General features: G+C 39.4%; 3 protein-coding genes across 3 annotated transcripts; 1 reads left to right on the top strand and 2 right to left on the bottom strand.

The window, feature by feature from the left end:
• Positions 1-825: 825 nt before the first annotated feature.
• On the bottom strand, positions 826-11,281 carry LOC116291709 (ADP-ribosyl cyclase/cyclic ADP-ribose hydrolase). Its single transcript, XM_089026049.1, has 9 exons — positions 11,273-11,281; positions 10,355-10,418; positions 9,590-9,879; positions 8,936-9,024; positions 2,632-2,776; positions 2,457-2,545; positions 2,241-2,333; positions 1,613-1,702; positions 826-1,195 (listed from the first exon to the last, which is right to left on the bottom strand). The coding sequence occupies exons 1-9, from the start codon at positions 11,279-11,281 to the stop codon at positions 1,108-1,110; spliced, it is 957 nt and encodes a 318-aa protein (XP_088882175.1). The 3' UTR covers positions 826-1,107.
• Positions 3,313-8,316, top strand: LOC116291708 (uncharacterized). Its single transcript, XM_031698919.2, has 2 exons — positions 3,313-4,890; positions 6,050-8,316. The coding sequence occupies exons 1-2, from the start codon at positions 3,742-3,744 to the stop codon at positions 8,039-8,041; spliced, it is 3,141 nt and encodes a 1,046-aa protein (XP_031554779.2). The 5' UTR covers positions 3,313-3,741; the 3' UTR covers positions 8,042-8,316.
• Positions 10,704-12,881, bottom strand: LOC116291722 (uncharacterized). Its single transcript, XM_031698931.2, has one exon. The coding sequence runs from the start codon at positions 12,858-12,860 to the stop codon at positions 11,997-11,999; it is 864 nt and encodes a 287-aa protein (XP_031554791.2). The 5' UTR covers positions 12,861-12,881; the 3' UTR covers positions 10,704-11,996.
• Between the last annotated feature and the right edge of the window lie 77 nt (positions 12,882-12,958).

A 12,958-nucleotide genomic window follows, 5' to 3' on the forward strand; every position in this document is an offset into this window, starting at 1 on the left:
TTGTAGACCCTGCTTATGACAAAAGATATAATTAATTGCACTGAGTTCCTGTTTCAATTATCATGTCATCTCACGTATCAATTTTTTACGACCATGGTAACCAGTTTCGGTCAATACGAAAGTAGAAATCCTGAATATGACAAGAAACTCAGGAAGAATTTGGACCTTGAGTGAAATTGCATACCCTGTTTATGACAAGAAGCTCGAAAAACCATACCCTGTTCAGCGGATCATCCCCGCATAGTTCATATATGGGAGTACCCCCCCACCCCCCCGGGCTTTTTCTGTGCTATTGTGGGTACGTTTCTCTTGTTTTTCTTTTTTAACATTGCCGTGGCACGTCCAATTCCAAATGTTTGTCCTATCGTTCGATAAGAGTTGCCAGTAGCTAGCCGCCATAAAGCAATCGTGTACTCGCTTCTCTACTGAGATTGCTTGACGAAAAATTGTGTCGTGCTTGCTCATATCTGGACCAACAATACCACAAATGAAATTAAACGTGTTTCTGTTAATTCTGAAGTGTTCCCGCCAAATATGATCTTGATTCTGGCCAGTTTAGAAGTTGTTCAAACCAGAATTGAGGACGAGGGTAGACCCATGCTCTTGGTCGTCTGCGATTACGAACTCCTCTATTTTGAAGTTGATTCGTCAGAAGAATTGATAATTGACGTCTACTTCATCTTTGCAGAGCAGCTAACCTCAGATTGCGAAGAAATCGATTTCGCCGTTTCTCAACTGAATAAGAGAGATTGAGAATGAGAATATAAAACTAAGTTTCGTAAACTAACTTCGAGCCGAGATATGAATTATGAGATAGTCCACGCCTCAATTATACAGAGTTTTATTACTTTATACTTTACCATATATATATATATATATATATTTAAAAATATTTCAAAATGCTTTGGCTCCTTTTTTACGGTTACGGTTAATCTTCTTTTCTTAGTTTAACTCTTTAACGTTTTTGAATTTGGCAATAACAAATTATTTCAGCTGTATTATACGAGCGTACCGTGCCATGATCATGAAACGTGTATCATGGGATTCCTGTGTATGAAGGAGTAACGGTAAGCGAATACAGTGAGCCCAGAACGTTCTTTCTCTTGCTCAGTAATGCTTGCCACCAGTGTCCGCGATTGGTTTGACACACTCTGGGGCATTCGGCTTGTCTGCGCACATTATATGCATCACCATGCTATTGATGTAAAGGATTGACAAGAAAATTTAGAGAAAAGCAAAAATTAAAAAGAAAAGCGAAAAAAGTCGATGTAGAATAAATGTGAATGATAGGGTACTGACTTAAAAACATTCTCGTTGTTCCCAGAGCCTGCGCTATTGCCCGCCAGCGGAAGGCAACGCGCGAAAGGCAATAGTGCAGGCCCTGGGAACGAGAATGCGCCAGTACAGTAACCGAGAACCGTCAAAATGGTTTTCCATAGTTTTCAAGCCAATCATCATACACTTAGGTTATGTTAGAATACGAACTATTCTAAAGCAGGTATTTGTAATATAAATACATGTGATTGGTTTATACCAACGTAGGTACTAGATAGCTCGGGCTTCCTGTGGACCAGGCGGTCATATTTATTACGCTTGGTCGCGTTTTACTTACGCGGGATTGACGACACAAACAGGAGCTTTACCCAACTCCTTTTTGAGCTCATTTTCAAGCTTCTGTATTGTTCCTGTACCACATGTTTCGCTGGAATTAAAATATAGTTATGCGTCATAAGCTTACTCTCTGGCTGTCATCTCGTATTGATGGTTTTCACGGCGGCCATGTTGGAGGAACTTAACAAAAGAATTGTCAATGAATTCTTTTGTTATATCCTCCAACATGGCCACCGTGTCTTTTGTTATTTAATTCTATTGGGAATGGTTGAAAACCATCAATAAGTGGGAACCATAACCGTACCGTATAAACGTATGTATCTAACCTGAGGTGTGATTGATGAATAATATAGATACTGACCATTTTAATGTTAAGGCATAGTTACGCGTAGTAAGAAAATAAAGTGAAAAACTGCCAAACATAGACACTATTTTTTTTAAGTCAGGTTGTAGTGGTTCTTATATATTTGGTGAGAATTCAGGCTGAATAGGTTCTTAACTGGTTTTTACGTTTCCCACTCATTTCGAAAACTGCTCTAAGGATATTTCAGAAAGAACTGTTATGGTGTCCAGTTTAAGCAATTAGCATCACTACTTCTTTTTATACAAATTTATCACAGGATACTTACTGCACGGCTTTCTGAGGCTCGTTAGCAACGATCAATCGGAATTCAGTTACTTCATCCTTGGGGATATTTGGAAGCTCGTGCAAGTAGAAAAACCTGCATGAAAAAATTTTTACAGTTATTTTTTAAAGTTATTCGGGTCGTTATTTTCTCGGTGCGCTTGCAAGACGAGTAGGACACGTGACCCGTGAGTAGTATAAGTTTTTTTATATAACATACGTCTCGTCGTGGTATGCGACATTTGGTGGTACCGTACCAACAGCGCCATTGACGAGGTGATGGACGATGCCCTTCGCTCTTTTTGCAAACTGTTGGCAAACAAAATTACATTAGTTTTTTTGGCAATAAATCGGGTTTGGATCATCGTTTTACGATTCCCTAATGAACTGCTTACCCAGGCAGAAGCAGCCCCCCAGTAGACCTCAAAAGGTTCCTTTTTAGGGCTACACACAGGGCAGGCTTTAAAGTTGATACCATCAGGGTTTGGATTCGGGGTACCAGGGACCTCTCCACACCAGGCCAAATCTGTCGTAAGATACCTAAAAAGGAAATAAATAAAAATGTAATCATAATAAAGAAACGTTCATCATAAGAGGTGTTCCTGTGACCACAACCGCCATATTAGATGAAAGATATGAATACTTTGGACGCTAAATAAGGTAGAAACTGGACAGACCTGAGTTGCGTTAAAGTTTACCTTCTCTCGGCTTTCTCCCCACTGGAAAAAAATTGTTCACTATATTGACAAAAGGATTGATGGCTCACTCAGGTCTGTTGTGAGGAGCGTAGAAAAACGAGAAATATAATTAGGATACTTTATACAGAACGACAGTTTATAAACCACCTTCAACAGAAAGAAAGAACAAATGCAAATAAAGAAAAAGAAAAAGAGAGAAATAAAGAAACGAAATAAAGTTATTGAGATAAAAAGGGAGAAGCAAAGGACACAGAAAGACAGAAAGAAAGAAAAAAGAAAAAAGAAGGAAGGAAGAAAGGAACGAAATAAAAAACGAAAGAACGAAACGAAACGAATCGTAAGTCACATCATGCATGAGGAGACTGGAACAAATTCCTGCATAAATTATCCATGAAATCCCTTCGAAGATACAAAATGGCGGACACACAAGGATCGTGTGGTTTCATATCTCGAGCAATCATTTGGTGATTACAACTCATGGACCTGAACTTATGTTTTACAATGTACCAACAGCATTTCAGCTTCACATGAGTATTATTGGATCATTTATAGAACTTCTTAATTTGATTTAATTGGGACCTATTGGTTTGTTTATACTCGCCGACTTCTCGTTGCCAAGTAAAACAATATCATCTATACACAAAAAACCTGAAGTTTTCTACAAATTCTTCATGCCTTTGCAGTTCGTATTGCTAATAGAATGTTTCTTGTCTCAAACCTATCAAGATCTTCAAGTTCTAGGAGTTCAGACTTTATACGACTTTTTTTAGAAAGTTGGATCTAACGAGAAAATCTTAGACAGTAAATATGTCATTACGCACTCGTATTAATGGCTTTACAGCCTGGATAAACTTACGCCTGGCATCTTCTGGCCATTTTATGCATAATGTACTGACTGACTTACTAAAGGGGTATAATATGAAAGTTTTATTGGAAAGCATGACCGGAAGACCGTTTGAAAAGCTACAAAGTTTTGAGGGACTCACTCAACAACAGAAGACAACTAGAGTTGAGTGGATTGTTAAGGAGCTCAAAGCTACACAGATCATACCAAAGAACACGTTTGTTGATTCAAGAATGTTTGCAATGAGGTCAGCTGAGCAGGTATTTGATCTTCTTTGGTGTCTAGTGTGCCATGATATCTGGTACGTATGGGAAAGATCAGAATTTCTCCAGAAAGAAAGTGGGGCAATTCTTGTATCTAAGCCTTTTTCATGGACGCCCCCACCCCCTCCCCCTAAGACACCAACTCATAAAATAGAAAAGGACATTTTGCTTGGTTTTGGATCAAAATCTCTGAGACGGACTCCAGTTGAAACTCCAGAACCTTCACCAAGTCCAACGATAACTGAAAGATCTGATGACATGATAAAGCGAAGAAGGTCTAAAAATTTCCCTTCACCAGAGTATTGCATCCTTGACATGGTTAATGCTCACCTAAGGTTGAGCAGAGAGGGCCGAAAACTGACCAGGGGGATCATGAGCTTGGATGATCTTACTGATAGCCGTGTTTTGTGTGCTCTCGTTAATACATTCGTACCAGAGACATTCACGACTGAGATTCTCTTGAATGACAGATGGACCATCAACCTTGCACTTCAGACTGCCAATGCAATGTTTAAGTCATCAAATCCATTTGACTCACAGGATCTTGTGGAGGGAGATGTGATGTCAGTCTGTGCTTACTTTGCATTTTTCTTCATGAGTGGGTATAAGTTTCGGCAGTCAAAAGCCATGTTGAAGCGTCTTGATGAGTTGAATGTCTTGAAAATTGGTGTGAAAGATGAGATTGAACAGTTCCCAGAATTTGTCACCAACATGAAGGATTTGAAAAGAAAGAAAGAACTGGAAAACTTGATTGTGGATTATGACGAGGAGATAGAGATGATTGAACAGAATTATGATGTCACAAAGTGTGCAGCTTGGATCAAGGAAGTAGCTGAAATACAAAATAAGGTGAGTCATCCATTTTCAAATTCTCTGTTTTTCATTGTTTGATTAGCCTTGATTTTGTGTGAAATATTCATGCCTTCCAGCGAAGGTCCAGGAAATTTCAAAGTGTTTGTATTCTTGAAGTTGTGCATTATTTACTTTACCATTGCAATGATTTGTGAATATCAAGGAAAAGGGTCTATAAGAGTATAAGCTGGGGGTATGAGAATTAGCAATTAGTGGATATATTTAGTGATAAATATGTGGGCTGGGACTACATTTCTCCTATAGTACCTCTATGGGCTCAATCAATGTAAACAGATGTTTAAGACATAATGATAGATTTATACTGACTTTGCATTCAGGAAAAATGTCTTATAGGAGGAGGGGGTAGATGTTTATAGTTTGGCCATCCTAGTTCGTTCTCTCTAGAATGATTACAAATCATATATTACAAATTCCCTACTTAAGCTTTTAAGTACTGGGCAACTTCAATTGATTCTTGGACCCTCAGAGGGGGTAAGGTTCGCCCCATGTAAGGGAGTCCGAACCTATGGTGGATTTCAGATTCCGAGCACTGGATCTGGATTCCGAGACTCTGGATTACAGATTCCAAGGGTCTGAATTCCGGATTCTAAAACTTCCTTGGTGCGGATTCTGGATTCCAAAAGGGTGGATTCCGGTTCCATCATAAACTGGATTCCAGATTACTGTACATATAATACTGTCCAGTATTACTGGAAGTGACGTCTATTGATAGCAACCTATTGGAATGAAATCTTGGCACTAGGTAGAAAAATCGTGGGGTGTAAGTTAGACAATATCCATTATTGGCATCTTTCAAAAAATGACTTTTGACAGAGGAAGGGGGAAGGGAGAGAGAAGCAAGAATACTATCGACTAGAAGACTCTAACAGAGAACTGAAAATCTTTACCTTCGATTGAGGAGGGGAGGGAAAACGGGGAGGGGCGAGAGGGATGGACGTAAAAATTCAATGAATAGACCTTTCCCGAATTCGTTTGACTGGTAACGAAACAATGGTTTCAAGTCGAGGTTGAACTTGATGAATAAAAGAATGAAGTTCAGTCTCGGATACAAACCATTGTTTCGTGGGGTCATCCAAGCGAATTTGGGAAAGGTCTATCGTGCAATAAAATGATTCCTGTTTTTTTAATATTCTAGTGTCGAGCTGCAGTATCAAAGAAGATCGTGGAACGTTTCGATATTGTCAGAGTACCACGAAACACCACCATTAATGACCTGGCCATCGAGATGGTTATCAACCTAAGCCTGACGTGTGGCACAGGTTTCTACAGCAGCAAATCCAATGAAAGCGTCTGGAAGGGTCGTAAGTTGGTCATCAGAGACAAAAATACTAATGCGTTTTATGACGATTTTTCTGGTGGTGCTGACCAAAAAAACACAGTCCGTCAAATGCTTGGACTTGATGAAGATAAAGTAGTTGACATCAATTCATCAGAGTACCCAGAGCTAGAGATTTTCTTTGAGAGTTCTTCGCGTAACAAGATGTTGAAGGCAGGTTCTTTATTCGTTTACCAAGTGTTCCCTGGTACAACGTCCCAGTGTCAACGACTTCTCTTCAAAGCCGCGAAAGATGGCGAACTTGATGTTGTTCAGAAACTTGTAGCGTTTTTCCACTTGGACAAGACGTTCGTTGACTCTCGAGAACACAGTTCTGGTAACACTGCTCTTCATCTGGCCTGTCGCCATGGACACATCGATATTGTCACGTACCTCCTGGAAAATGGCGCCAAAGTGGACGCGTTGAACCATCATCTTAATACTCCATTCTTCCTGGGTACAGAAAGCCTACAGAAAGATATCTGCCAGTTATTAATCGAGTGGGGAACTGACGTGAACAAGAGAAACAGAAACAGCAAGACGGCATTTGAACTGATGCGCCATTACGAGTTGAGGACATTCTTAGAGCTCAAGTACAAAGAATGGTCTACGATTGTTCCCAAGCTGATTGCAGGTGATATGGATTGCTTGGCAGAGATCATTGCTGCGCATCATCGTAAAGAGAATATCATGGCTAGTCTCAAGAGTAGGTGCGTCAGTGGAAGTACTCTACTCCATACTGCTGCATTCTTTGGTAACATTCCAATAATCAAGTCTTTATTTGCTGAGGGTCTCCAAGTCAACCTGTTGGACTACAAAGGCGCTACGCCTTTACACCGAGCTAAGAATGCAGATACTGTCGATCTTCTTCTTGAAGCCGGCGCAAGTCTTGATGCGGTTGACTTTGACGGGAATACACCTCTGCACGTCAAATGCTACGGAGAAACTGGCGAGCCTACTGATCTCGAATGCATTGAAAAAATGTTGATGAAGGAAGCACCGTTGACAATAAGGAACGAAAGGGGACTGATGCCTGTTCATTGTTGCGCTATGCAGGGAAGGATTGACGCGATCAATGCTCTTATGTTCTTTGATACTGAAGGGAAAGTTAGATTGAGTCTCGAGATGGAAGATGAGACAACACCTCCGAGTCTACCTCATCTGGCCATCGCAAACGATCATCTTGATTGCGCTGCGTGGTTGGTGGAAAAGAATTTCCAATTCAAGGAAAATGAGACTGACATCCTTGTTCATAAGATTTTACTAGAGCAGGTCCCTTGCACGAAACGCATGGAAACAATTCGTTTCCTGCTAGAGCAAGGAGCTTCAGTTAACCCGTCATATCCCGCGGGAAATACGGCTCTGCATCTCACTGCGGGATTGTCCAACGCGTCGGACGTCTTGGAGCTGTTTCTATGCTTTGGCGCGGATGTAGACGCTGTTAACGAGGATCTTTGTTCACCGTTGTTCTACGCAACACAGGCCAACAACATGTTTGCTGCAAGTGTGCTGATAGAACATGGCGCTAATGTGCGATCACGAAACTTGCAGGGTCTAACAGCTTTTGATTTTATCACAGACTTTGAAGAATGGATCGATTGTGGTTATTTCAGTGAAGAGATCAAGGCAAGACTGAAGGCTTATAGTCTGAAGCATGCTAGAGACTTGGTACGAGCGATAACTAAGAAGGTTCAAAGTGTAAGCCAGTATTCGAATTCATTGAGACAGTCCTATCCTGCATTTATGCCTCAGACAAGTAGTGATAGAAGAGCACTGGTATTACCTCCCATTAACAAGAATTCATCTTATTAAAAGTCCCTAGTCCTATCCTGGATTTATACATCAGAAAGTAGTGACCGGAGAGCACATTGAAAACGTTAGTTATAAATTAATCAGAATTTTATCAACCAACTTTTTTTTTTTCTTTTTTTACAATCAGCTAACTTAACAAACAGGTAGAGATAAAGGACACAGGTGCCCTAATTTAAATAAAATATCTTTCTCAGCCCCTTCTTTTTCAAGAAGGGGTTAAGAAATCTCTCGCGCACATCATTGTTTTCTTCGAATAAAACAGATTGTTTTCTCGAGATTGCATGCGAATTTATTCTCCATGTCCGGTCACATGATGCTCTTACCCTGAGCCCGCGTTCCTTTTGGTCTTCGAACCGGAAACCGACTTTTAAAGACTACTTCCATTTTCGCGGTCTTGGTAGCTTTCTACTTCAGTTTTAGCCTAATCAGAAAACGGGAGAAGTGAAATATGCCAAGAGCTCTTCATTTCTTGTGGAGACCAAACTGAACGAGGCCTCGAGACCACTTTGAACAACGATGGTTTCAACGCGGAGAAAACGAATACACTCAATTGAAGAATTGTTGTCGGGTTCAGAAACATAGAACATAAAAGCTGAGACCGAAATGGCACATGGGAAATGACATAATTATATTATAATTTATTCATTTGCGCCATCCATGCAGTCTGTTTAGAATGCCAAACGTGTATTAAAAACAGTGGATGATGCCACAGATCGCCGGTCACAGCATGCATCTAGTTAACGTACTTCCCATGTGTCATTTCGGTCTCAGCTTCTACATTTTATGTTTCTGAACCCGACAACGATTCTTCAGTTGAGTGTATACGGATACGTAAAAAGACTAATGGAAAAATTAAAAATAGACTGCTTTCCTATTCGTATAACAAATATTTACCCTGACAGAGTATCCCTTAATACGATTGCTCGTTTTCCATCGTTGGATATCGAGCGCGAGAGAGCCTCGTGCTTGGACCAGAACAAGATCTGAATAAAAACATTAAAAAATGGTTATTTCTATCAGTACCGGTTGCCGGGTCATCAAGCAACAGCAACAACGACAAAAAAAAGAAAACAAAAAAACCAAACAACCAAAAACAACCAAAAAAATAAACAAACAAAAACAACAGCAAACAAAAAAGCAAAAAACAACAACAAAAACAAAAAACGACAACATCGAGAGCAAGCAAATATACTGAAAAATGAACAAACTGAGCTGAAATACTGATCTATTTACCATCTAACTAAAATTAGCTTAATCAGTACTGCCGAGCTAACTACATAATAATCATTATGATTCTTATTTTCATCATCTTTATATTATTATTATTATTATTATTATTATTATTATTATTATTATTATTATTAGTGGCCGTCGTCATCGTCATCAAGCGCGCATCATCATCAAGTAACTAACTAATTATTTAGCAACACGCTCGTTCTCCCGATAGTTGCATCGACTTATTTTTCATAGCGTAAAAGAAGCGATTGGGAAGAGTCTGTAAATGACTGCAAACGAATTCAGTCAACCCGAAAGAAAAAAAAATAGTACCTTGTCATTAATGGGAACCTCTCCGGTGAATTTTAAGAATTTCTCGTAGTTCTGTTCTATTAACGTACAAGGGTCTTTGGAAGCAAAGGCACCGAGAAAATGTTTCAAGGCCTCTTGACAAAATGCTTCTCTCTCTTCAAGTCCAGGTACCTTATCAAGCAGGCCTAACGATGCGTATCTATCAAGGTACTCGAAGCAACGACCTAAAACAATTCTTTTTAATCCTTTGGTTGTTCCTGTGTATTTACCACGAGCGACACCAAACCACAACAGCACGAATGCAAGGATCACTCATCATGCAGCTTATTTTCGTTTCTGAAAGAAAGTATGGCCGTAGATGGCCAGTCGGTAAAGTAAACACACACACACAAAAAGGAAAAACAGTGTGGGGGAGTGGAAGAAAAAAATAAGTTTTACAATATGATTTTCTTTAGATAAAATAAAAAATAAAAATTAAAAATAAAAAAATGAAAAATAATATATACTGCACTTGGTCCCTTAAAAGGTGCAGTCTAGTGATGCGCTGAGACCAATCTAACCCAACCCAGCCTATAATAAAAACAATCGAGCACCGTACGAAATCTTAACCGTTCATTGTTAGGTCAAAATACGCTAGCTATATTGGCGCAGAGACAAGGGCATTCATTCTTCATCTTTTCTGTTTTCAACAAAAACTCGACTAAACCCCACGACTTAAGAGAGAAACTGACCCAAAAACCTCTACGGACACGTGATGCCAAATTTTATACGAAGTAGAAAACGTACCTTGAATGGTGATATTAGTCTGCTCGTAGCCCTGTTCAGTAATAAACGATATATCTAAAGCTACCTGTTAAAATATCAAATTTAGATCACTATGACATAAATGGCATATTTTTAGCAACAGCTAACTTCATTAAACTTTCGAACAATAACACTGTGCCTAATGAAGTGAAAACGATTGTAAGCGTATAGCGCATGCTCCAGAGTTACGTCATCTTCAAAACAGGAATCTGGAAGCAAAAATGGTGGATTTGTTTCGGCACTTCAAAGGAAATAAAAAATCCTTGGGAAAAAATATTTGATAAAAGTGGCACAAACTTGAGTTACGTTTTTTCGTTAAAAAACTTTGAAGTATTTTCTACGGTTTTATTTATTATTCATTAATTACATGATTTTGGTATCAATCAAAACCAGAAAACAAAAAAACCATACTCCGAATGACATCAAAACGCCCATTACCCGCGCTTTGCTATTCGTTTGCCGTTAACGTTTTTGTGTACCTGGGCATTTTACAACTACATCCGTTTTAGTGAATGCGATTCATCGGTGTTATTAAAAAATGCATTCAAAATATTGAGAAAATGATATCATTTCAAACTAAATTTTTTAATTGAATGCTTTTTGGAAAAAAAAGTTAATATTTTTAATCCATTTTTAACCGTTAAGCCACACTAAGGAACAATTAGCGAACATTGTTGCTAAACGCAGGTGACAGAGTTTTTTATAAACTATTGGATCAAGTGTTATTTGGAATGAATGCATGGAAATGAGTTACATTAATTAGGGAAAAAAGATTTTCTGGCCTCATGTAATGGAAATTAAATTTTTGGGAGGAAAAAAGTTATAACTGCCAAGAGTTAACGAAGCTGTCCCGAAAAACTGCAAAAGTTATAAAAGTGAAGGTAGAATTTTATTCAATACCTGTAGCATTGTCTGGGTTGACCACGCATGCGCATTTGAAATACGAGTTGCTACTACGCTCCGTTGGCTATGTTCACTATTTTGTTTTAGGATCCGTTTTGAGAATATAGAAACGATGATGAATGATGCAGTTCAAAGAGCTACAGTTTTCTAGACTGTGATTTAGCTTTATTTATTTATCTACATCAACATCATTATTATCGCCAACATCACCATCACTAATGATCTTCATCATCAACAAAAACAACATCATCACCATGCGCCCCATGTAAGGGAATCCGGAATCCACGAAATTTTAGGCTTTGGAATCCGGAATCCGGAATCCAGGCATTGGAATCCGGAATCCAGTTTATAATGGAATCCGGAATCCACCCTTTTGGAATCCGGAATCCACTACTTTGAAATTCAAAGTATACACTCAAATGCTATCGCCTCGACCTAGACTGAACCGATGTAGCCCCTCCTCCACTGTGTAATATGTCCACCAAGAATATCTGTCATCGGATGCGGATTTAATTGATAGACGATTCTACTTATACTGGCAAGTATATCAAATATGATTTTCAGAGAAAGTATCTGAAAATTAACAATATGGAATCCGGAATCCGCAATATAAAAGTTTTGGAATCCGGAATCCACCATAAGTCCGCGACACCATGATTATATCACCACCACCACCAGATACGATGGCTATCGTTTTATCCTAGACAAAACGGTGTGAAGATCATGATTGTCTGATCTGTGCCTCCCGCATGGATTCTTCCATCGGCGACAACCAGCTCATCAACGGCTGCGTAATCCCAGAAGGATCCGTCACTCCGACTGGACCATACTGATCATATGCCCTAGCGTTCTCTACGTTTTGGCACACGACGGGTATCTTTGGTTTTCTAAATATCAGAGAATAAAAGAACTCCACAAAGCTTCCCCTCGTTGCAATATTCATGAAAAGAAGCAGTTTATCAATGTGGTCGAACTTGGCCGGTCGCTTAATTTTACCGACCAGGACCGTTGTATCGTAGGTAAATAGACTCAGATTCCGCAATAAATACGACCACAGGGTCGACATATACAGGTAATAAGTGAAAACAGCCAGTTCATGCTTTGAACGAAGTAGTCTTTCAAGGTGTCGTTTGACTGTAATTTTCTCAATAAACTTGAGAGCACAGCAAAACAAGGTCAACGTTGATATTTCGAGCAGTAAACTTACTCCAATGCCTGTAACGATCTTGTCCTTGGAGAAATCAAGAGACGCGACAGAAAGGAAAGTAAAAACTATCATAATTGACCAGAACCAGAAGATTGGCAGACGATACAAAGCACTGATAAAATTACAGCTTGAAAATCGGCTCCAGAAAAGGATGGTCAATATGTAGAGAAAAGTACTTCCGCTTTCGAGTATTGTTCCACTCAAATCCAACACGTTTTTTACATCCTGTGAAAATGTTATATTCCCACATTTTTCTATGATGACTCGGTGTTTTAAGCAGTCGACAGAGGGCACCAGGAAAAGAACCGTGAATGATAAACGAAAGAGAAGCAGAAGGAAGAACAGGACAGCTAGAGGAAGGATATACACAGCGGCCATGTTGTCTTGACTCGAGTCCAGTCGAACTCGAAACATTTCCAAGAAATCACGCCCCCCCCCCCCCCCAAAAAACAAGCTATTCCAAGAAAAACAAAGAC

This window comes from Actinia tenebrosa, unplaced genomic scaffold (assembly GCF_029948245.1).
Source record: "Actinia tenebrosa isolate PJP-AT-01 unplaced genomic scaffold, QUT_ActTen_1.0 PGA_scaffold0__85_contigs__length_37466705, whole genome shotgun sequence".
NCBI lineage: Eukaryota > Metazoa > Cnidaria > Anthozoa > Actiniaria > Actiniidae > Actinia > Actinia tenebrosa.